The following is a 23,716-nucleotide window of genomic DNA, read 5'->3' as shown; positions in this document are numbered from 1 at the left end:
GCGTCGGAGACGATCCTAGGCGCTTCCAAGAAAGTAACCGCTGCTGGCGTGGACAAGTGTGTGGAAAGCTGCGCGGCAGGGTATGGAATCCGAGGACGGCTTTGCGGATGGACCATCTAACAACAGCCGGGCTTTCATCAGAGCGTCAGATTGTACTCGTACTCGCTCTCGGTGTTCTGGCTCAACCAGAGCAGCACGGTGCTCGACATGATGCAGACATTCTGGATCACGTTGGCAACACCATAATACTCGTAACCCTCTGGCAGATACGGCACCAGATACTTGACAGTCAACACAGTGATGCTCCCCGCCAAACCGCCGGCCATGAGTGCGAAACCGATAAAGAGAAACAGCCTAGCTCTCCATTGGACGCTATCACCTGCAAACCCACCACCGCCGCTGCCACCACCAAAGGAAAACGCAGCCCCAACATCGGTAAGGTGCTGCTTGTCGATCAAGTTGACGACGATCATGCCGAGGGTACCGCACAGACCAGGCACCCAGTCGGCAAAGGTGATGTACGTGGCTGGTGGTTCGTAAGGGACCGTAGGGTCTGCGGGAACGCGGCGGCGCATCGAAGAGATGATGGAGGCATCGAGGAAGAACCACCAACCTAGGGCAAAGAGGGCTCCAGAGAGGTAAATGCCGAACTGGCGCTTGCTCGTTTGGAGGAATGCCGGAAGCTGAGGTAGCGGAATAAGACAGACGCGCCTCGGATCGTAGGATCGACGTGGGAGAGACATGGCCTCAAGGCAGTCGCTGCTACTTTTTGAAATGAGAGAGATACAGCTGCCTCGATGAGGATGGATGTATGGTTGGATGGGTGGATGAATGAATGAATGAATGCAAGGACGTGAGCGAGTGCAGTCGGCAAAGGCGCGAGCGCTACAACGAGTAGTGAGATGGCAAAAGCGCCTCGATCTTGGCTCGATCTGGACGCGCAATTGGCTTTGACCTTGCACCAACGTCTTTGTCTTTGCTAGGAGTGATCCAATACAAGAAGCGACGTGACAGTTGGAGGTGGTGAAACAAAAACGGCCCAAGCACACTCGTGACTGGTGCCTGTGAGCATCGAGGCGCAGCGTGTGGAGGATCTCGATACGATACAATATGCGGAGCCGAATTCGTGATATTCGTGATTCGTGATTCGTGATCCGTGATTGCAGCCTTCATGCTTCAAACACGAGACAAGAAGTTTCAACAGGATGGTAGATTCGGCGCTGTAACATCCTTAAACCAATGCTCACACCGTAGTCGAAGTGCAAGCTGGAAAGTGGCGCGTGCGTAGTCGTGATTACGCACAAAGACCCTCACGACTCGTAACTGTCGACATGAAATTTCCGTTCAGATCATGATAATGAAAGAGATTCACGATTTGGGCAGGGTCGACCAACTCGGACTATTCGCGATTCACAGCCTAGCCGGCCATACGTGATGCAATTCGTGATTGCACGATGGTGATGCAGACAACAGGACAAAGGCACTGAGGCGCACAAGCTTCGAGTCAGTACATGGCGCGCGACTCGTGACTTGAATACTTGGCTCCTCTGGCTCCAAAAAAGTGTTTACATAAGTTACACCGTGAGGCAAGGCTGTCATGACCTCTTGTCTCGCCAGCTTACAGCGTCACAAACGATGCCACCTGCGTTCCGCGCTGCTACAAGAGCAACGCTCGCTGGTCATCACGACGAAAGAGTGTATGTGGCTCTGGGCATGCTGGTTTGGCAGCATGTTTCGACAGCCCGTGATACTGCATTCGTGATTGGCGCTTAGGAATTGTGTGTGCTTTCCGTCTTCATTCACACTACGTTACTTTGTTTGGCAGGACAAAAGCGAACAAGCAAAAGGCACAAGAAAATGAGCAATGAAATCGTGAATAAGCCACTTTTGGCGGCGACGGCGGTTGCTGTTGCCGCTGCTGTTACTCATGCTGCTGTGACTGGTGTGTCTGGTCTGGGTTTTTGGGAAAATGAATTCATTCATAATTCCGCTACGTTATTTTAGAGGCAGCTTTGCCCACGCCGCACAGTCCAACTTTTTTCGCTGGCGATTCACGATTCCATGCGAGCCATGCCAGCTTTCTTGTGTGTTGCTTCATTCGTGATTCGTGATTTTCACACCTCGAGACGCCGTCTCCGGGGCAGCATTCGTGATTTCAGTCCATCGTCGTGAGTTTGACTCTGTTTACCGTCCGTCAACGACGCTACCACGCAACGACACAACGACACGAACGTCGACGGACACGGTCCACCTTTACTGATTTTCTGTCATTTTGCGAGTCCCGTTCTCGCAATCACGAATCGTTTGCTCCGTCTTTGCTCTCATCATTCAACTTCGGACTTGCAACCTTTACATTCTTGGTGTATCCACTGTTCTTGCGTCTATCATTATCTTTATCGCTTCTACCGCCTTGATCTACGCTATCTCTAGGCACCGTTGCTCGACATTTTGGTCGACGCCCTGTCAACGCCGCGAGTGCCACACGCCGTCGTACACCTACCGGCTCGTCTCAGACCACGTCTTGATCACTAGCAAAAGCTGCAACGCTGGACGGCACTCGTCTACCACCAGCATCACGCCATCGCCATCGTGACCTCGATCAAGCGAAAGGCGTCTGGCGATCTCGCATCGCCTCAACCTCCTCCCAAAAGGCCCATCGCGCCTTCGCTTCCACCGCTTGCTGCGTCTCAACACTCGAACGCCGTTCAGCCATCCGCCTGCGTCGACATCCAAGACGAAGGCGAAAAGGATCAATACCAGCAGCAACCGCGCCACTTGAGCACGAGCTCTACCGTTTCCGTAGATATGTCTGCTATTCCACAACAGCCCGTCGACTATTCGGCCACACATGAAGCAGCTGTTGCTGCTGCTGCTGCTGCAGCAGCGAAAGCAGCGACAGCGACAGCAGGAGGTGGGGCGTCGTCATCACAGCATCCAGCACCAGCGGTAGTCGGCGCTACATCTGTGCCCACGCACGTCGCCAGCGCCAACTCAACAGGTACTTACAGCTCGGCGTCGCTTCCACTCGCGATTGCTGCTCAGCAACGCAAATTGAGCGGTCGATACGCCTTGACTGATTTCGCAGTAGAGCGCACATTGGGCACGGGCAGTTTCGGGCGTGTGCATCTGGTGCGTTCGCGCCACAACCACCGCTTCTACGCGATCAAGGTGTTGCGCAAGGAGCAGGTAGTCAAGATGAAGCAGGTCGAACACACGAATTCGGAACGTGCGATCCTTTCGATCGTTCGCCATCCGTTCCTCGTGAATCTGTGGGGCACGTTTAAAGACTCGACTTTCCTGTACATGGTCATGGACTACGTACCAGGCGGAGAGCTGTTCACGCTTCTTCGCAAATCACAACGCTTCCCTCACCCGGTCGCAAAGTTCTACGCCGCCGAAGTGGCGCTTGCGATCGACTACCTCCACCAGAACAACATCATCTACCGCGATCTGAAACCGGAAAACATCCTCCTGTCTGCGGACGGACATCTCAAGATCACCGACTTTGGGTTTGCAAAGTACGTGCCCGATGTCACGTGGACTCTTTGTGGTACACCAGACTACCTGGCGCCCGAGATCGTGTCGAGCAAAGGCTACAACAAGAGTGTCGACTGGTGGGCGCTCGGCGTTCTGCTGTACGAGATGCTCGCCGGTCATCCGCCGTTCTTTACCGAGGACGGCAATCCGATCAAGCTGTACGAAAAAATCATCGCTTGCAAGGTCAGGTATCCGCCCTACTTTGAAACGGGCGTCAAGGATCTGTTGAAGAACCTGTTGACTGCGGATCTCAGTAAGCGCTATGGTAACTTGCATAGGGGAAGCAAGGATATCTTTGGTCACCTGTGGTTTGCAGAGGTCGATTGGGATAGGTTGTATAGAAGAGAAATCCCGGCGCCTTACCTGCCCACCGTTACCGCCGATGGCGACTCGAGCCAGTTTGAACGCTATCCTGAAAACGATGTGACCGAATACAGTCGCACTGATCTCCCCGATAGCTTGGGCCATCTTTTCCCGGATTTCTGAGGCTGGCTCAACACGCGCATACCAATCACGAATCGGTCTCTTTCTATCACAGACTCGCTCACTTGGCTCGCTGTTTGTACTGTTCAACGGATGTTTTCACGGCGGAACTAAAGGCATTCTTGCAACGCAGCTTCTACAATTCGGCGTGTGCGGAAGCGGTGGTTTGCTTGGCACTCACACGCGCGCCTTTGATCTCCAGTAACTCGACTGTCGGTGATGATTCCAGGTGTCAGTAGGTGTGTGGTTGAGCAACGCAAGGCTCACAAGGCGCAGACTTACCTTCGAAGATCAGATGCGCGTTGGGGGGGATCACGCCGCCAGCGCCCGCGGAGCCGTAGCCTTCCGAGGGCGGGATTTTGAGTTTGCGTTTCTCGCCCACGCACATGTCGCGCAATCCTTTGTCCCAGCCTTTGATGACCTGACCAATTCCCACTGTAGGCGTGGCCAAAGCGCGAATGCAGGAGACACAGCAACGCAACAGGATGCACAAACCAAGCGAGTGGTCAGTAGATGTTTGCGCAGCGCGCACGGGATGGGTTGGTACGTACAGGTGAACTCGAATGGCTGACCGCGGTCTAGCGACGAATCGAACTTTTTGCCATCCGCCTGTTATGGAGAGTGACGATTCGTCAGTGACGCGCTCGCTCGTAGCTGAGGTACGGCACACTTACCAACGTCCCCGTGTAGTGCCTAGCGAGAAGCGGGTGCAAAACGCGCAATAGTCAGATCTCGATCCCTCCACTCTATGCGCGAGCGAGTACTGCTCAACTTACATGGCCAACAAGTCTCCCGCCTGCGACTTGTCATCACACACTTCCGGACGGTACTTGACGCCCACCTGCAGCTTGTCCGACAAGCGCGTGTCCGCGCGCACCGCCGAAGCAAGCAGCGTACATACGACAACGCCTGTGCAGAATTTCATCGAGATCGAGACAACGTGTCCAAGTTGGATGGTGGTTCGCACCAAGCCAAGCTGGTGTGAGCGTGAGAGCGTCAAAGTACAAGCCCAGCGTGCGTCACGCTCGCATCCCGATCGATCGTCTCGATCAGCATCGGGCACCCAACTTTGCATTTGCAATCGTCAATAACTCGTGGCAGTACAGTCTGACTGACGAGTGTATATTTCGCACTTGTAAATCCATACAGTCGTGACTTGAGCATGCGCAATAGAGCGTGCGAATTTGCATACGTGTCGCAAGGATGCTATCGGCCGAGTAATTGCATGAATGTGGAGCCACTCACGATTCGATGCCGCTTTTCAAGGCGACATGGTCAAGTTGATGTTGGCCTTTATCCTACACACACAATCTACGACGCACGATCATCTTGGCGTGATCGTTAGCACTTGGGACTTTGGTAGCTCGTCATCAGCTCGACGGTGAGCCCGAACGTGACCGGCAGGTACACGTTAAGCCACGCATTCCCGGAACGGCTTGGCGATTGGAGCGTAGACGCCGATTTGTGCGAGCCGATCATGTCGACCACGCACCGACCCACATTTACAGCTGCTAAGGGACGCGAATCGAATGCGCACCTCTCGCAACAACGCAGTGTGCTGAGCATACCGCAGCACACCAAGCTGAAGTTGCGACGACCCGCGTTATCGAGCGCCGAGGGTGTTGCGGCGACACATGCTGCAGGTACGCGGCGCGATCTGAAGCGTGAGCTCGAGCACGCCGAGTGGTCGGCCAAGAACAAGAAGCGCATCAACGACGGCTTGCCACCGCTCGCTCTACCGCATTCATCGCCGACCGTCCAAGACGAACAGAGAACAAGCGCAATTGAACAAGCGATTCAGCTCGAACTCGATCGCTCGTCAGCATCTGAAGAGTCGCATGCGCACAGCTCGTCCGAGAGTGATGACGAGTCGTCCGACTCGCCAAGCGCGTCCGACGAGCAGCATGCGTTGCTGCTCGAGCTGCAAAAGATCAAATCCGAACGAGCCGCTCAACACGCCGCCCTCCACCGTCAGGCCGACGCTTCCGCCAGTATCTCTCGCGACCACGAACTCGCACATGCCAATCCACTCCTCAACCTCCACCACGCTCTCGACGCGTCCGCATCCACCCCGACCTCCGACACCTCCCCCCACTTCACCATCCACAACCGCTGGGACCACGATGTCATCTTCAAAAACCAAGCCACCACCTCTACCAACGCCCATTCCGCCCCTTCCTTCATCAACGATCTCACAAGATCTGACTTCCACAAAAAATTCATGAATCGCTATATCAAGTAATACTCCCGACCCCCATCGTTCGTGATGGCTGGTCTTGCACACTGACACCACCCACAGTCTACACCAAGCATCGCATCCACCTGCAATACCCACACCGCCATCTCTCATACCCTCACCCTCTGGAATCGTCCCTGTAAAGTACACACATGCACCCTCTCATCTTTCCAGACTTGATCAAGTCTAACAGAATTGAATTTGTCACACATCATACCACGCCTTCCCTGCTGAGATCGCTCAACAGGCCCGCTAGTACCGCCGAATAGACAAACACAAATTGTCTTGCCGTTTGGATCAATGACATCCTCTGCTGCCGCACCGCCTCGACGATCGAGCGGATCACGTCTTGGCCGTTCGCATACGCTTCGTCCGCCTCGCACGCGTCCGTGTTGGTCAACGTCGAGTGATTCGCCACAAGCAGTGTCTGCGATTCGTGCGTCGCGTTGGCCGGCGTCGAATGCGCCGACGTGTTGGGCGTGTGTTGGGTGAATGCATCCATGAACGAAGACGTTGAGCCGGCAGAGTTTGACGCCGACATGCTTTCGGCACGCGTGGCCGGCTGCTGCGACTGAGGCTGCGCTGTGAACCCAAACACGTTGGACGTGGTCGACGACGAGGCATCAAACGGCGTCGGCTCGTTGCTGCCCGTGATGGTTGACGTGGTGGTATCGCCCGCTGTTGCACCATCGACGCCCTTGCAGGCTTGATCCTGGCTCTGGCCCTGTTGCAAGATGGTCAAGTTGGACGGATTGACAGCCGACATCAATGCCTCGTCGATCGATCGCGCTTTCTCCTCCGACCCACTCGGCGCAAGCCCATTGCCGCCGCTCGACAGACGCGAGTGCACACCCGCAGCAGAGGAGAAGGACGACCTAGCTGATCCGCCTCCTTGGAACGAGGGCGTCGAAACTTCCGAAAAGGGCGACGAAACTTGACGCCACGCATCTTGTGACGAGAGTTGCAAGGCAGCCAGACGTGTGGGCGAAGATGCAGGATCCGATCCAACGTCATTGGCGCTCAGCCCACCATCGTGCTGTTGGCGGGGCGAGCAGGCCGAATCTTGGCCCAGTGAGTTTGGCGTGCCACTGCTGCCCATGTGTCGAATTCTCGCACTGGAAAGTGGATTGAATCGGAACACGGGTGAACTGAAAGGGTTGGTGAATCCGCTCGTCGCTGCTGCTATGCTGCTGTCACCACCAGCGGTGGGCGCTTGCATCGACTGAGTGGATCGCATGGGCGTATCGCCTGAAAGCATCTTGCCTCGCGCTGCACTTGGCGCGTTGGCATTGCGAGTGCCGAAACTGCCCGTACTGCTCAGGCTGCTACTGAAAAGACTGGCCGCATCAGCGCCAGTACCGCTTTCGTTGGAGCGCGATCGAAACATGGGAGGTGGCGAGCTCAAGTCGCGCGTAGACCCATGGTTGCTGCCGGAATCTATGTCCATGCCGGTCGGAGATAGCTCGCGCTTGAGACTTCGTCGGGGCGTCCGCGGAAACCGATCAGCGAGAGGCGATGTGGGTGCTACCATGTCCGCATCTCGAGTGCCGTCTGAAGTTGGCGAGCGAGTTGCTGTAGTGGCAACCAAGTCGTTCTCCCAAATCGCGGGCTCGGAAATGCCACAGAGACCGTTGGCAGCGCCAGCCATCTTTTGTCGGCGTCGAACTCTGCGAAGAACGTCGAGGGCGGCGTCAATGACGATAAAGGCACCGGTGCGGCCGACGCCGGCCGAACAGTGGACTACCATAGGACCGGCCGTCTGAGCACGGCCGCGGCTGGCCGAACTTCTCAGTTCAGCGTCGGCGGCATTCTGCACAGAGTCAGCCAGGTCGATGAGTGTGAGCAGCGACTGGGGAGTCTCGGGGATATGGTAGTCGGGCCAGGCGATGTACTGCAGCTGGACGATCTTGCGAGGAGCAACTTGCGGCTCGGCAAGGTTTCTGAGAAGCAGAGTTCTACGCACAGTAGTTGGCTCGCGTTTGGGTTGCGCGCAAGTTGAGCTGCTCGCGGCGCTGTGCGATGAGGGCATGGTGGGGAAGAGCGCACCGGCTTCTTGATGGTTGCCTAGCAGATGGCTGCATTCTTCGGATCGCATCTGGTGTCCAGCTTGGTCGAGGACAACCTCTTCGAGCTTGGTAAGCCGAAGGGCGTCGCCGTAAGCAGTGTTGAGCCAGTACGGATGGCTCTGCAGACGGCCGCTCTCGTGCTCACGGGTGAGCATGACAATGACACGGCTGTTCTGTTCCCACACGGCGGTCCAGAAGGCGTCGAAAGTGCTGGGGAGCGGTGCCTGCGTAGCAATGTAGCGGCGCTTGCTGCCGAATTGGTGGGGCGGGTGGACAAAGGAGCCGTTGATGTAGTCGGAACCAGGGTCATGAGCCGACTGAGGCTTTGAGAGGCGGACTCGGCTGTGCTCGTAGGTCCAAATGTTGTTGTAGCGATTGTCGGCTCCACGCTCCAATGCGGCAGCAATGCTAAAAGGGAACGAATGATCTGCGGGCTCCAGGTGTTGACTGGCGGCGCTGAAGGATGAGGACGAGGAGGACTGCTTGAGCAGCGCCGCGGCCTGGGCGGTGGCAAAATCTTTGGAGCGCGGATCGTGGTCGGACTCGGCGGAATGCTGCTGCATGGTGGCGATCAGTCGGTTCTGCTCGGCTTTTTCTATCTCGAAGAAAGCTTGGGCAAGAGCAAGCGCACGATCATCTTGGGACAGATGGATGAGCTTCTGCAGGAAGGGCGGCAAGTGTTGGGTTTGCGATTCGTTCATGTGGGGCAATTCCATGGGGATCTTTTCGGTGATGCCGTGCTGTAGTTCGCGGTTCTGGCGGATGTTGTCGAAGAAAGGGTTGGCACAAGCAGCTGCCGAGCGGTTCGCTGCACTGGCGTGGGCTGTGCGGTTGGTGTCGGCGGCGTGGCCATGTTGGTGGTGCGAACGGGCGGCAAGGTTGAAGCGGAAGCCGTCTGCAGAGGTGCCGGGTTGGGCTTGGTGGTGGAATGGAGAGGTAGATTGACCGGGCCAACCAGCTACTGTGCTCTGCGTCTGGAAAGCTTCGATGGGAAGCGCTCGCGGCTGGACAAGCGACTTGTGCTGGTCGTCGGCATGAGCGGGGCTGGCGAAGGAAGGAGGAGCGGCGACGCCGTTGAGCTTGAGCTCAGGTGGCTTTTGACTTTGCAGATGGGCGGAAGTGGGAGTGCTGGTTGTGTGGGCACTGCTGGAGCTGTCCTGTTGAGCGTGCTTGTCAGGCGCGCCTGTATGGATAAATTGTTGAGCTTTCTTGCAACGGGCGAGCTTGTTGAAGCCGCCAACGAGCCAACAGAGCTCACCTGCGAAGCCGGCGGCTTCAAACTTTTTGAGGACGCCGATGAGACACGGACCGCCGCCACCGGCGGTGGCGTTGCCTGCGCCGTCGATGCGGGAGGTGTCGGTGTCGAGGACGATGATCTTGTTGATGCCCGGTTCGTCGGCGGGCAGAGTGATGGTGGCACTACGCTTGCGAAGCGCTTCGAGCGAAGCGTCATCTGAAGCGCCGGCGTTTGCGTCAGGTTTGGGTTTGAGTGGGCCGTTTCGCCAGCGCATGAAGCGGCGCCGATCGCTTGAGCTGCCAAGCATTTCGTCTTCGATGCGCTCTACAGTGATGGCGGGACGCTTGAGCAAGGTGCTTGGAGCACAGATGTTGATGCTGGATGCAATGCGAGCGATCGAATAAGAAGTGGAGGGACGAATGTCGAGGATGAGAACGTCTGTGGATGTGGGTGGTGGAGCGGCCATGGACGACGCTTGGGCTTGACGCTTGCAGGAAGACGGCAGGAGAGCGTCGGCAAGCGCGTCGACATCCAACGCTTTAAACTTGGTGAGATCGGCGGTGGAAGCGCTGGAAGCGCTGGATTTGGTGTGCGAGGAGGAAGAGCGGGCAGGCAAAGGGAGCGAAGCACTGGAGGAAGGGCGGAGGTTGAGTTGGGGAGGCAAGTAGAGGTTGCGCCGGGAATCTGGTGGTTGAGCAGGCGAGCTCGGGCTAGGCAGGCTCGACTGGATGGGCACGGCGGTAGGATTGGCAGCGGGTGTAGGCGGTACAGCTAGGTTTGGCATGCGAAAGCGATCTGGCAAGGCGGTAGTCATGCCAGCGTCTGGGAAGAGTTTGGCCCAAGGATGTGGCTCTGCATCACGGGAATGTAGGTCGGCGGTGTTGGGCCGCGAAGGCAGACGACCACCCGAGGAGGAGGAGACCAGTGGAGTGGCGAGCGCAAAGGGGCTGACGATGCGCACGGCGTTGGTGGTCTCTGCGTCGGGCACATGGACGGTGGCAAAGTAGTCTGGCTGTGCAGCAGACGAGCCGAGTGCGGATGATGAACAGGGTGGTCGCATGGAGGCGGGTGAGGAGGACGAGGCGGACGAGGAGGAGCCGAGGTGGAGCGAAGGAAGCAAGGATCTGCGCGACTTTTGCTTTGGAGCTGTATCTGGTGGTTGGGTCGACATCATGACGATGTTGGGTAGACGATCACGGATGTCAGGAGACAAACTTGGGAGACGATGCGAAGGTGTGGACAAGGAGAGCCAGAACGAGAAGCGAATTGGAGCGACTGGGTGGATGAGAGGGTCTAGAGCTCGGCAGAGTGTATCAGGACGGCAACGGATCAAAAGAGGAGCATGGTGGTGTTGGCGTGCGACAAAGGGTCGAAGAGAGAGGGGGATTTAGAGCATGGAAGCGCGGATTGTAGCGGTGCTGTTTGCGGACCGAGTGGCGGCTAGAGTGAACAGAGGAGGCTAGAGATGTAGCAGTGCACGCGGTTGCTGGTGTGAAATGAATGCGGTCAAAGTTGGTGAGCCGAGGCGAGGATGGTGAATGAAACGCTGTACGATGGAAGCGGTGGAAGCCGAGTAGAGTCGATACGAGACGATGCGAGTGGAAGCGTTGTTGGTGTTCAAAGGCAAAGACCGACGAGATGGATGCGGATCAGAGGTCGAGGCGGTAAAGATGGCAGTCACCCGTGAATCACGAGTGAACCACGAGTGAACCACGAGTGAACCACGAATCACAAATGTGGAGAGAGTTGTCGAGCAGGAAACCGACTTGAGACGCAGCGCTGCGCTCTGCACAACCAAAGCACAAGACAAGCTGACGAGTGTCATAGTTAAAATCGCCACAGCGTCACAGCGCCACAGCGCCACAGCGTCACAGTGTCACAGTGTCCTACAGAAACGTGAGCCACAGAGTGTCACCCTAAACGAGCGTTGATACAGTCACGAGTAGTGCTAGTACATTCGTGATTGACCAGGGTTATCTACACTCACTCACTGGCCACGCGCCACTCGCCACTCGCCAGCTTGGCAAAGCAACCAATCACGAATAATTGTCCATTCGTGATTGTCAATCTCGGCCAGCGGCGCAGCGGCGCAGCGGCGAGGTGATGCAATCCGTGATTCGATCTTTGACTAGTGAATGAATTCGTGAATCCTATTCGTGATTACTATATTTTGTTTTCGGTGGATTTTGTTAATATTTAAACAAGCAGAGCCAAACCACAGACGGTGGATTCACGATTGAGTAACATTCTTCCAATCACGAATGGCCAAAGTCACTCACTTGACTGGCACCTTGAGCTGATCCGTCTCGTGCCTCCAAGTTGCCGCTGCTGCTCTTGATCAGTCGCAAGTCGTGAGTCGAGAGCGATGACACGTGATTCTCCCACGCAACCAAGTACACCCCAGCACAGCACCGCACCGCACCGCACAGCACCGCATCCACCCTGTAGCAGAGTGACTAGAGCAATGCCGATGCAGCGGGCCAAAGTAATCACAATCATTCATCCAAAGCAACGAGTGTGATGACGTCCGAGTCTATTCACGAATAAGAATTACGATTCGCTTAAGCGACCGTTTCCAAAGCAGAATTGAGTCTGTCATGCCCATCGTGATGCAAACCTGAAAGCTGAGCACACAGCACCATTGCAAACAAGTAATAAATAATGCGCGAAAGGGACGTCGACTCGTCGGTTCGTGATTCGTAGTTCGTGATTCGTGATTCGTGATTCGCTCGCGCGAGTGAACATGCAAAGCTATACTCTTATGTTAAGCCGACTATAGCCATGGAATCCATCACGAATTGTGAATCACGAATCGAGCCAACACATGAACATGGAGCAGCAGCGTGGGAGAAACGGATCTCTCCGTGTTGGCTTGCGATGTTGGACATTTTGCTGCGCTGTGATTTGCTGCGCGTTTCGGTTGTGGTGGCGCTGCTCTGGATAAATCACAGAATGCCTACGTGTTACGACGTGGTCGAATCGCCGCAAACATCCGAGACGGAAGCCAGTTGGAGGGCAGAGCAGCAGCAGCAGCAGCAGCAGCAGCAGCACAACTATCGGCCAGAACGGACAAGGATGAACGACATACTCACCTTGCTGCCCAACATTCGCACACCGCGGACTGCCATCGAGCTGGACAGGAACATGAATTGGACCGAGTGGCGCACTCTGTCACTTACGCCGCCGGTCAATTCAAGATTCGTGATCAACTTGGGCTCAACGTGCTCTGCCTGCTTTGCTCGTCTTCGCTTCTTTCCGCTCTCTCCTGTCTCTTTTGTTCTCAAATCAAAGAATCGTGCTTGTCGATTCGCGATTCATCGTGAGTCAGCTCGTCGAATTATATATAATAATTCGTATTTCGGAACAACTCGACCGTGCCAAAAGCAACAAAAAAAAAAGAAAGGGGAAAAGGGAACAGGGCAAACTCACGACTCGTGACTACTCAGCCACTCAGCGACGCACTCGTGACTGTTTGTCGGAAGAGACGGACTCGGTTGGTTCTTTGCTTTTGCTTGCTTTTGCTTGCTTTTGCTTGCTTTTGCTTGCTTTTGCTGGCTCGCTTTGCTGGCTCTGCTGGGCTCTGCTTGGCTCTGCTGCGATCAGAAATATTCGTGATTATACTCCACAACTCGCGTCCTGTTTCGCTCTTTGCTCGCTCTTTGCTCTCCTCCTTGGTTCCTCATCCGCCACCATCTTCAACGAGTGAATCGAGACCCCTGGTCTGGTTTCAATCGTCAACACTCGACCCTCTCAGCCACAACTCCAAACGGAACAAAGCAAAAATGCTGCGAAGCATCTCTTCGCGCACCATCCCCCGTGCCGCTTGGAGCGCCTCCACTCTCGCCTCGGTCTCGGCGCGTCTTCCAAATCGATGCACTTTGAACGCTTCGCTCAGATCCTACCAGTCTTCGTCCCAGTCTCAACAGGCTAGTCCTGCTCCTGCCAAACCCAATGCTCCCTCCGGTTCCGACACCTTTATCAACACCACCAACGCCTACTATGCCGAAGAGATGCACAAGCTCTGGAAACAAGACCCCAAATCCGTCCACGCCTCTTGGGACGTCTACTTTTCCGGTCTCGCAAAGGGCCTTGCCAGTGAGCACGCTTTTCGCGCTCCTCCCACTCTCATGCCTCTTCCCATGGAGGCGCCCCCCGTCGACGTCTCGGGTTTCAGCGGCTCCACCGATGCCGTCGATGATCACCTAAAGCTTCAGCTCCTCGTCCGAGCTTACCAGGTGCGTGGTCACCGCATCGCCCGTCTCGATCCTCTCGGCATCCTCGACCCCGATCTCGACCCCAACGTCCCCGAGGAGCTCAAGATTGAGCACTACGGCTGGTCCCAGGCTGACCTGGATCGCAAGATGCGTCTCGGCCCCGGTCTGCTTCCCAACTTTGTCGACTCGGGCATCCACGAGCTCACCATTCGCGAGATCATCGACGCCTGCAAGCGCATGTACTGCGGCTCCATCGGCGTACAGTACGTCCACATTCCCGATCGCGAAAAGTGCGACTGGCTCCGAAAGCGTATCGAGACTCCCGAACCCTTCAAGTACTCGGTCGAGGAGAAGCGCACCATCCTCGACCGTCTCATCTGGTCCGACTCGTTTGAGCGCTTTATCGCCTCCAAGTATCCCAACGAGAAGCGCTTCGGTCTCGAGGGTGGCGAATCGCTCATCCCCGGTCTCAAGACGCTCATCGACCGTTCCGTCGAGCACGGCGTCGACAGCGTCACCATCGGCATGCCTCACCGTGGCCGTCTCAACGTTCTCGCCAACGTGATTCGCAGGCCCATCGAGGGTATTCTCCACCAGTTTGCCGCCAAGGAGGACGACGGCGAAGGCGGAGGCGACGTAAAGTACCATCTCGGCGCCAACTACGTCCGTCCCACCCCTTCCGGTAAAAAAGTTGCGCTCTCGCTCGTCGCCAACCCCTCGCATCTCGAGGCCGAGGACCCCGTCGTGCTCGGTAAGACGCGCGCCCTCCAGGACTTTGCCAAGGACAAGGAGCACGCCACCTCGATGGCACTCCTCATGCACGGTGACGCCGCCTTTGCCGGTCAGGGCGTCGTCTACGAGACCATGGGAATGTACAACCTCCCCAACTACGCCACCGGCGGTACCGTTCACATTGTCGTCAACAACCAGATCGGCTTCACCACCGATCCTCGCTTTGCCCGTTCCACGCCGTACCCCTCGGACATTGCCAAGTCCATCGACGCGCCCATCTTCCACGTCAACGGCGACGACGTCGAGGCGGTTACCTTTGTCTCGCAGCTCGCTGCCGACTGGCGTGCCACCTTTAAAAAGGACGTTGTCATCGATCTCGTCTGCTATCGACGTCACGGTCACAACGAGACCGACCAGCCCTCGTTCACCCAGCCACGCATGTACGCCGCCATTGCCAAGCAGGACCCCACGCTCTCCAAGTACGCCGCCCGCCTCGTCGACGAAGGCAGCTTCACAAAGTCTGACATCGAGGAGCACCAAAAGTGGGTATGGGGCATGCTCGAGGAGGCCTTTGACAAGAGCAAAAACTATCGACCCGAGGAGCGCGAATGGCTCTCGAGTGCCTGGGAGGGCTTCCCCTCACCCAAGCAACTCGCCGAGCAGATCCTCGACCACAAAGACACTGGTGTCAAGGAGCAAACGCTCAAGCACATTGGCAAAACCGTTTCCACCTACCCGGACGACTTTACTGTCCACCGCAACCTCGGTCGCATCCTCAAGACGCGCCTCAAAACGGTCGAAGAGGGCAAAAACATTGACATGAGCACCGGCGAGGCGCTCGCCTTTGGCTCGCTCGCGCTCGAGGGCAACTACGTGCGTCTGTCGGGTCAGGATGTCGAGCGTGGTACCTTTTCGCAGCGTCACTCGGTACTGCACGATCAGGAGAACGAGGGCACCTACACGCCGCTCCAGCACGTCGGCGAAGGCCAGGCTCCGTTTGTGGTCTGCAACTCGTCGCTGTCCGAGTTCGGATGTATGGGTTTCGAGCTAGGATTCTCGCTCGTCTCACCGCAGAACCTGACCATCTGGGAGGCGCAGTTTGGTGACTTTGCCAACAACGCACAGTGCATCATCGACCAGTTCATTGCCTCGGGCGAGCGCAAGTGGCTGCAGCGCACCGGCCTCGTGCTCAACCTGCCGCACGGCTATGACGGTCAGGGTCCCGAGCACTCGTCGGCGCGCATCGAGCGTTTCCTGCAGCTCTGCGATGACCACCCGTTCAAGTTCCCCACACCTGAAAAGAGCAACCGTCAGCATCAGGATTCCAACATGGCCGTCGTCTACTGCACCACGCCTGCCAACTACTTCCACGTGCTTCGTCGCCAGGTGCACCGTGACTTCCGCAAGCCGCTGGTCAACTTTTTCTCCAAGTCGCTGCTCCGTCACCCCGAGGCGCGATCCAACCTGCAAGACTTTTTGCCCGGCACTGGCTTCCAGCGCTTCATCCCCGAACCTCACGCCTCGGAGGGCAAGGACGAGCTGGTAGCGCCCGATCAGATCAAGCGTCACATTCTCACGTTTGGTCAGACCTACTTTGAGCTTCTCAAGCACAGGAGGGAGAACAACATCAAGGATGTCGCCATCTCGCGCATCGAGCAGCTCTCGCCTCTGCACTACGAGGCAGTGGTGCAGGCTCTGGACAAGTACCCGAACGCCGATCTGGTCTTCTGCCAGGAGGAGCCTTTGAACAATGGTGCATGGTCGTATCTGCAGCCTAGGTTGAGGACCGCCTGCAGGCACACACAGCATCATAAGAACGACATTGTCATCTTGGCTTCCAGGCCGCCTAGCAGTTCGGTGGCTACCGGTTCCAAGGTCGCCCACAAGGCCGAAGTCGAGGCGTATCTCAAGGACGCCTTTGACTTGGACAGGAAGGCTTCTGATGAGCTTCTGTAGATTCGGCCACTCGCCGCTTGTTTCATGCGAAAGAATTCCCAATGGTGTTGATCGTTATCGAGCTAGTATACGGCCAAGATTGTGGGGCTAACGTATCGTATGGCGTATTTGACAGTGACGAGTGGTGCAACAAAGTGTTTTGGAGACTGCGGTGAGATGCTAACTGAGCGACGGTGGACGCGCGAGGTTATTGAGCGATGGCTTGGAGCTTGTTGCCTAGGAGGAGGAAGGATTCGTAGCTGGTTTCGGTGCCAGTGTAGTTGACGCTGAACTTTTGCACTTTGGCATACTGGATGATGGCTTTTCTCCAATAGCAGGCGGCGCTCGCTGGGCTGACGTAACGTTCTCTGAAAAAGGACCACTGGTTATCTGCGATGCGTTTGGCTCTTGCATCGTCGGACAAGAGGTCGTCCATCACTTCGGGTAAACGCATCCAGGTGGTATCTCGGACAGTCTGGCCACGATCGTCTTGGACCTCGACGCCCGGCTGATCACCTTGGTACTCGGGTACGAATACAATGTTCTGATCGGGCGACGAACGGTCGGGATTGTACAGATGCGTCCAGTGCTGGATCCATCGTGGCTCGTGTGTGACAATGACAGATCGACAATTTTGAAGGTATCTCAGTCGACCGGAATAGGTCATGCCTTCGGGAAACGCGTGGAACTTCCACTTGCAGTGATCCTCCATGCTGACAAATCCTTGACGGTTATCCCAGTCCAACGGCCTAACGTCGTTCCATTCGTGGTTTTCGGCAGCTGCGAGGAGCGCTTTACGGTCCGCAGTACCAACACCCATTGAACCTCGCCAAAAGAGCTTGGCAATCTTGGAATCCCACGGTGTAGATTGCTCGATAGCCAGAGTCTTTTCGCGATGCTCAGTGTACGAACCAATGCCAGGCTCGGGCCAACTGTAGAATCCGTAGTCTGGCATCAACCATACGTCGTACAACGAAGGATTTCGGTCGAGCGAAAACTTGCCCATCGATCCCCAATCGTTGGCGCTCAGGCAAAACTCGGCATCTGGCAACTTTTCCCTCGACGCGACCACGGACTGGAAGAGCAGAGCAAGCGCCGAGTTGATGCGGGTAAATGCGGACTGTTGAAAGTACTTGAGATAGACGCGGTTGTTGTGGATAACGACACGCGCATGCGACCAGATGCCATCATCGCACACTCTGTCCAGGTACTCGAGTGTCAATGGATGTTCGGTATAGTATTCTACGCTTCGATCGATCTCCTTCCACAAGCCTGGGAAAAACGCATCGCACTCGTCCTGTGTGAGAGTCAAGTCTTCCGGATTGAACGCCGAATCGTACGACAGATCCTTTCGACCCGAACCGTTGATCCACCGACCGAATTCATAACCGTCCACGTCGGAAACGCTAGACCACGGTTTCGACGATGGCTTGGACCACGTCAGCTTACCAGCGTATTCGCCCGCCTTCGCCTTCCAGCTCGAGTCCGAAGATGCGACGCCGAAAAACAGCACCAGGCTGAGTACCGCTGCTGCTATCAGCGCCCAACGTGTACGTGCACGTCCAAACCCAGTCCAAGAACAAGACGGCGACGACGATGAGCGCGTATCCGAGACGCTCGTTGGCAGCGCCGAGTTGGTGGGCACGCGTGTGTACTTGTTAAAGATGCCCGACATGGTCGCCCACGTATCTCTCAGCTGCGAAGAGTTGATTTGGATGTGCGGTGAGATGCGAAATGCAAGATGCGAGATGTGGTCGATCAACTCTCAGAGTATCATCGACTCATCTCCGAGTGAATTGCGACGGTGAGAGTCGAGCGGCGATATGCAAACGATCACCGATCGCGGGATGGCAGAGAGAGCAGCTTTGGATGCGTGTCCAACGCTTTCTTGTTTCTCTTTCTCTGCTTCTTCGGCTGCGATAGTCGGAAGAGAGCCACAGCGTGATGAGACGAAAGCTGGGTGGATACTGCTGAGGTTAGTGTTGGCCGAAGCGATGTGAGTCGACAGTGAGTGAATCAGCAGTCGAGATGGTGGTGCAAGTCGACCAACGCGAGCCGCCCAAGTCGTGAGTCGTGAGTGGGAATTGAAGTATTAATCATCACGAATTTATCGTAGTGTAGTTACAGTTATATCGGATGACAATCACGAATCGTGAATCGTGAATCGTCAATCGTCAATCACGGATTCACGGATTCACGATCTCTAAGCGGTGGCTCAAAATAGCACGTACGACGCACTGTCCTCACGAATTCATATTCACAATTCACGATTCACAATTATCTCACGCATTCGAGATTCGAGATTCAAGATTCAAGATTGTGCCGGCTTTCAGTTAGGAAATTCGCACGAGCATTTGTGGAAAAAAAGGCGGCAGCAGCACGCGTTCTTGCAACTCTCAATCCTCGACTTTGCTCAGACCAACACTTCCAACAACTGTGCTTCACGCTTCACGCTTCACGCTTCACGCTTCACACTACACTACACCTTTGCACATTCTAGACCTGGCCTTGGTGACTCTTGTTCACACACCGCACACGTTTCGCACTTGGCATCGCCGTCCATGTGTGCCGCGCCATCCACAAGTGCGCCTGTCGCCAAACATGCGTCGGACGCATCGCCGATTCGAAGCATCCTCGATACCGACTTGTACAAGCTCACAATGCAACAAGCGGTGCTTCGTCACTACCCACACACTCGTGTCGCATACAAGTTCACCAACCGCTCTGCAGCCACGATGAAGTTCACACGTCAAGCCATGGATCGCATCCGTAATCACATTGACAACCTTGTCCATCTTTCGCTCAGCGCTCAAGAACGCGCTTGGCTCGAGCGAAGCTGTCCTTACCTTGGAAAGGACTACCTCGATTACCTCGAGGCGTTTCGCTTCCAGCCAAAGCAGCAGGTGCAGCTCCGCTTTCTTCCCACGGGTGAGGATGGGTGGGGCCATCTCGATCTAAACGTTTCGGGTGTGTGGTCAGACGTCATCTTTTACGAGGTACCCTTGATGGCGATTGTATCAGAGGTGTATTTCAGCACGATCGACACAGACTGGTCGTTGCAAGACCAGTATCAACAGGCATTTGACAAGGCTTGCAGGCTGACGTCGAATGGCATTCGATATTCCGAATTCGGGACGAGGAGAAGACGATCCTATCAAACACACCGTATTGTCCTGCAAGGGCTCATGGCGGGCGACTTGTCTGCAAGCTCGGGATGCTCCTCTGGGAAACTTCTGGGGACATCCAACGTGCACTTTGCGCAACAATTTGATCTGGTCCCCATTGGCACAGTGGCGCACGAATGGACCATGGCTATTGCCGCGCTGCAAGGGTATGCGCATTCAAATCTGAAAGCGCTGCAGCTGTGGGACGCTGTCTATTCTGCACCGGACTTTGTCGCCAACAGTGCTACGCACGACCTCACCATTGCGCTCACCGATACATTTTCCACCAACGTCTTCTGGAACGATCTGCTGGATAATCCATCTGGCATCGAAATCGCGCGTCGATGGCGCGGCCTCCGTCAGGATTCCGGTGACAGTAAAGCGTTTGCGCAAAAGGCACTTGACGCATATCGCTCGATCGGCGTCGATCCGAAATCCAAAGTGGTCATCTACTCGGACGGCCTAGACGTCGACCGATGCCTCGAGCTCGCCGCTTACTCGAACCACATCGGCATCGGCGCCGCCTTCGGTATCGGCACGTCCTTCACCAACGACTTCATCCAGCTCTCCACCGCCCAAAAGAGCAAACCACTCAATATCGTCATCAAGCTCGATTCGGTCGAGCACAGACGCGTCGTCAAGATCAGTGATGACCTCACCAAAAACACGGGCGATCCCACAGAGGTGCTCGCCGTCAAGAGGAGGTTTGGCATTCCAACACCGTCGAGTGCCACGCCAGCTGATGCATCTGTGATCAACCATCTCGATCCAGGAGCGCCACGTCCCGAGATTCAGCTCGAAGACGCTTAGCATTTCCGACGCGCCAGCTCTCCCTACTTGTACCAGCTCCAGGACGCTTAGCATTTCCGACGCGCCTGTTTCTCCCTGCTTGTACCAGCTCCAGGACGCTTAGCATTTCGGACGCGCCAGTTTCTCCCTGCTTGTACCAACAGCGAATCCGTCCTCGCATGCGCATCTTGGCACAGACGATGCTACCATGACCCAAGTATCGCCGCTTGATCAACGCAATGTGGCAGCAGGCGTCGAACTGACCCCACCGAACGAGCCGCGAAGACTCTTGAGTGCTCGGTCCACTTCGAAGCTCTCGTCACCTAAGAATGTGGCCTCGTCCTGCGCCTGGTCCAACTGTGCACTCGCATCGAAGCTCGTCTCGTCGATACCGGCTGCGCTCATCGCTGGCGTGATCGAGCGTGCTCGCGAAGGCGACTGCGACTGCGAACCGGACGCGCCTCGTGAAATGTGTCTTGCCCTAAACGCTGCCAACGGCGACGATGCAGGTGCGACTGCTCCGATAGCTGGGTTGAACTCGGAGATCGGCGTGCCTGGCGTACCCGGCGTACCTGGCGAACCGATCCGGTTGTTGCTTTGTGCAAATCCACTATTGTAGCTGTGCGACGAGAGTGCACTCGAAGTGCGTCGATGCGCAGGTGAGAACTGAGAATAGTCGACACTCGATGAGCCGGGCGAGTCGCACCAATCGCGCTTGGGCGATGGTTTTGGTGAGCATCGCGAGATGGGCGAACCCGCACCGATGTTGCTCGTCCTTGTTTTGGGTGAACCTTTCAACCGACTTGCAGCGACAAAGTTGATAGACCTGGCTACCGACGCTGAATCAAGACCGTGCACGAGCGATTGGTTCTTGCTCTGCTCTTTACTCGCGCTCGACGTGGTAGAGGCGAGCGCGGCTTCGATCGTCTCTGTCGGTGGCCGCGCCCAAGATGCGCGTTGTACGAGAATTCCCGCTTCCACTACATTGAAGAGCAACACTACGCTGATTGCCCACAGAATCCAACCGACCACGCCATCGATCACCTCGTCTATATCCCCTCCGACATACACGTAGATCTGGTCCAGAATCGCCCAGTATACGTCTCGGGGTCGGGTCGATAGGGTTGGTACGATCCACAACAATCCGAGCGCCGAGAGATTCCATTTGATTCTTCTCTGAAGCACAGCTGCCGACTCGCCTCCAGCACGACTCACAACCGCCGGTCGACCGCCGAGCATCTTGTTGGCGCTGCTTGCAGAGGCAGCAGCAGCAGCATTTGTGGAAACCGCCGTGTTCATCTGCTGCGGCTGCGGCTGCGGCTGCGGCTGCGGCGGCTGTGGCTGTGTAGACGTCGATGCAGTGTTAGTGACAGCGGATTTGTTCGGCGTAGCGATGGACGAGAGTGACGGGTTCTGTGGGTACTGTAGTGGTTGCGGTGGCAGAGGCTGATTTTGGAAGCGCACTGCTTTTGCCGAAGCGTCGGTGGATGTGAGGGCGTGCGAGTACGGGTGAGACAAAGTCGAAGCGGTGCGTACTGGTGTTGCAAAGGCGTATGGTGTTGAATGCTGAGCGGTTCGGCCGGGTGATTGTGCGGATTCGAACATGGCTGCCGTGGTGGCTGCTGCGAGCGACGTGGAAAACGAAACAAGCTGCAGAGAAGAGCGGTTTCCCACGTCCAGAGAAATGAAAGCGGTGGGTCAGAGCGGCTCGCTCGGCAGCAGCGCTTCGTACGTGCTTTCAATGACGTGAGGTCGTCGTGAGATCTGGTCGAGATTCGCCTGAGATGGCTGATGCCAATGCCTGTCGGACGGGTCGATGTGGTGCTGATCAACCAGCAAAAAGCAAACCGTCGACGAAAGCACAAGTCGTGAGTCGTGGTTTCGTGGTTCGCTGCTCTCACCAAAAACACACACACAAACACTTTTCTTTCTCTCACACTCACCACTCGCGACTGAAATCGTAGACTCACGAGACTGCGTGCTGAATTACAGAAGAAGTTAATCATGAAAGACGCGACCCCACACGCCAAAATCACGAATCGTGAATGCACCTTCACGCTTGCCAAGCCACGAGCACAAAGTCGCCCGTCCGTTGTGAGATCGCACTAGGCCTCGTGAACTTGAAAATTGGAGTAGCACGTGACGAAGTACGAATTACGAATCGTGAATCGTGAATCGTGCATCGCCCAGCGGTAAAATTGTTGTGTGCGGGCGGGGTGTTGTTGCTCCTCGACAGCGGTGCAGTGCGCGAGTCGAGGTAGCCCCTGAGTCGTGAGTCGTGAGTCGTGAGTCGTGAGTGCGAGTGCGAGTTTTGCAAGCGTACAGAGACCAACACTCACAGACTCACAGACTCATTTCGGCTTATAGCTGCATGGTGAGCGTGAAGCTGCGTCAACAGCAGCTGTTGGCACGGTAGACGATTTGTGACTGGTAGCATTCCAACGCTTGGTCGATGATCGATCTCATCGCCAGCGCTACCACCATCCATTCTGTGCAACGCTCTCACGCACCACGGCTGCTCGTTTAGCGCATCGGCTGCTCATTCTGACTCGCAACCGTTCGCAGCTCAACACAGATAGCATAACATCATGGCATCTCAAAGCAGCGCTACGTCGTCTGCAGCCGCGTTCCTCAACCGAGGCTCGACGCCGTCGTCGTCGTCGTCTTTCGCGGCTTCGGCTTCGGCGCGCAAGATAAGCAAGCATCCACGTCAAACATCGTCGTCGCTGTATACCGCCTTCTCTCCGAAACAGATCCAGGGGTTCAAGGAAGCGTTCAACATGATCGATGCCGACTCGGATGGGTTGATCACTACCAACGACGTCTGCACGATGCTTTCGAACCTTGGCATTGACGCTTCGGCCGACTCGCTCGAGGCGTACTTTGCATCGTCGTCGTCGCACTCGCTCAACTTTACTCAGTTCTTGACCATGTTTGGCGAACATCTCGCAGAGTTGGACGATCAATCCGTCTTGATCGACGCATTCGAGTGTTTTGACGAGAAGGATGTCGGCAAGATCGATGCCGACGAGCTGCGCTTTTGGCTCGCTCACGTAGGCGATAAGATGAGCGAGTCCGAGATCGATCGGTTGCTGTCCGGTCCATTTATGGACAAGACGGCCAAGTTTTTCGATTACCACGCTTTCGTCGACGCCGTAAAGATGTCAGAACCTCCCGAGCTAGAGTAAACAAGTAAGCCAAATGTTCTCTTTTCATCTCTCTCCTTTTCTCGCTGTATTTTCCACGCTTCTCTGGCTTGCTGGCTTGTACTTGTTCAAAATCCCTCCATGCTCGTCATTTATCGTGCTCCCATCTCATAGCCT

The 23,716-nt window shown here is 55.9% G+C and overlaps 10 protein-coding genes across 10 annotated transcripts; 5 read left to right on the top strand and 5 right to left on the bottom strand.

Annotated features, from left to right (window-relative positions):
• Positions 1–137: 137 nt before the first annotated feature.
• Positions 138–743, bottom strand: UMAG_04457 (uncharacterized protein; the record flags this gene model as incomplete). The annotated part of the gene is made up of 1 exon (XM_011392831.1): positions 138–743. The coding sequence occupies one exon, from the start codon at positions 741–743 to the stop codon at positions 138–140; it is 606 nt and encodes a 201-aa protein (XP_011391133.1).
• A 2,062-nt stretch (positions 744–2,805) lies between these two features.
• UMAG_04456 (cAMP-dependent protein kinase catalytic subunit TPK2) lies at positions 2,806–4,023 on the top strand (the record flags this gene model as incomplete). Its single annotated transcript, XM_011392830.1, has 1 exon — positions 2,806–4,023. One exon carries the CDS (start codon positions 2,806–2,808, stop codon positions 4,021–4,023), a length of 1,218 nt encoding a protein of 405 aa, XP_011391132.1.
• Positions 4,024–4,156: 133 nt separating this feature from the next.
• Positions 4,157–4,945, bottom strand: UMAG_10536 (uncharacterized protein; the record flags this gene model as incomplete). Its single annotated transcript, XM_011392874.1, has 5 exons — positions 4,157–4,230; positions 4,303–4,455; positions 4,572–4,629; positions 4,695–4,713; positions 4,797–4,945. The coding sequence occupies 5 exons, from the start codon at positions 4,943–4,945 to the stop codon at positions 4,157–4,159; spliced, it is 453 nt and encodes a 150-aa protein (XP_011391176.1).
• A 552-nt stretch (positions 4,946–5,497) lies between these two features.
• UMAG_10535 (uncharacterized protein) lies at positions 5,498–6,262 on the top strand (the record flags this gene model as incomplete). Its single annotated transcript, XM_011392873.1, has 1 exon — positions 5,498–6,262. The coding sequence occupies one exon, from the start codon at positions 5,498–5,500 to the stop codon at positions 6,260–6,262; it is 765 nt and encodes a 254-aa protein (XP_011391175.1).
• Positions 6,263–6,467: 205 nt separating this feature from the next.
• On the bottom strand, positions 6,468–10,730 carry UMAG_10534 (uncharacterized protein; the record flags this gene model as incomplete). Its single annotated transcript, XM_011392872.1, has 1 exon — positions 6,468–10,730. One exon carries the CDS (start codon positions 10,728–10,730, stop codon positions 6,468–6,470), a length of 4,263 nt encoding a protein of 1,420 aa, XP_011391174.1.
• A 2,611-nt stretch (positions 10,731–13,341) lies between these two features.
• UMAG_10533 (putative alpha-ketoglutarate dehydrogenase KGD1) lies at positions 13,342–16,461 on the top strand (the record flags this gene model as incomplete). Its single annotated transcript, XM_011392871.1, has 1 exon — positions 13,342–16,461. One exon carries the CDS (start codon positions 13,342–13,344, stop codon positions 16,459–16,461), a length of 3,120 nt encoding a protein of 1,039 aa, XP_011391173.1.
• A 187-nt stretch (positions 16,462–16,648) lies between these two features.
• On the bottom strand, positions 16,649–18,115 carry UMAG_04451 (uncharacterized protein; the record flags this gene model as incomplete). Its single annotated transcript, XM_011392829.1, has 1 exon — positions 16,649–18,115. One exon carries the CDS (start codon positions 18,113–18,115, stop codon positions 16,649–16,651), a length of 1,467 nt encoding a protein of 488 aa, XP_011391131.1.
• An 886-nt stretch (positions 18,116–19,001) lies between these two features.
• Positions 19,002–20,414, top strand: UMAG_10532 (nicotinate phosphoribosyltransferase; the record flags this gene model as incomplete). The annotated part of the gene is made up of 1 exon (XM_011392870.1): positions 19,002–20,414. The coding sequence occupies one exon, from the start codon at positions 19,002–19,004 to the stop codon at positions 20,412–20,414; it is 1,413 nt and encodes a 470-aa protein (XP_011391172.1).
• A 210-nt stretch (positions 20,415–20,624) lies between these two features.
• On the bottom strand, positions 20,625–21,998 carry UMAG_10531 (uncharacterized protein; the record flags this gene model as incomplete). The annotated part of the gene is made up of 1 exon (XM_011392869.1): positions 20,625–21,998. The coding sequence occupies one exon, from the start codon at positions 21,996–21,998 to the stop codon at positions 20,625–20,627; it is 1,374 nt and encodes a 457-aa protein (XP_011391171.1).
• A 983-nt stretch (positions 21,999–22,981) lies between these two features.
• Positions 22,982–23,581, top strand: UMAG_04448 (uncharacterized protein; the record flags this gene model as incomplete). Its single annotated transcript, XM_011392828.1, has 1 exon — positions 22,982–23,581. One exon carries the CDS (start codon positions 22,982–22,984, stop codon positions 23,579–23,581), a length of 600 nt encoding a protein of 199 aa, XP_011391130.1.
• Between the last annotated feature and the right edge of the window lie 135 nt (positions 23,582–23,716).

This window comes from Mycosarcoma maydis, chromosome 14 (assembly GCF_000328475.2).
Source record: "Mycosarcoma maydis chromosome 14, whole genome shotgun sequence".
NCBI classification, from domain to species: domain Eukaryota; kingdom Fungi; phylum Basidiomycota; class Ustilaginomycetes; order Ustilaginales; genus Mycosarcoma; species Mycosarcoma maydis.
The sequence above is the reverse complement of the archived record's forward strand: the minus strand, read 5'-3'. Positions and strand labels throughout refer to the sequence as shown.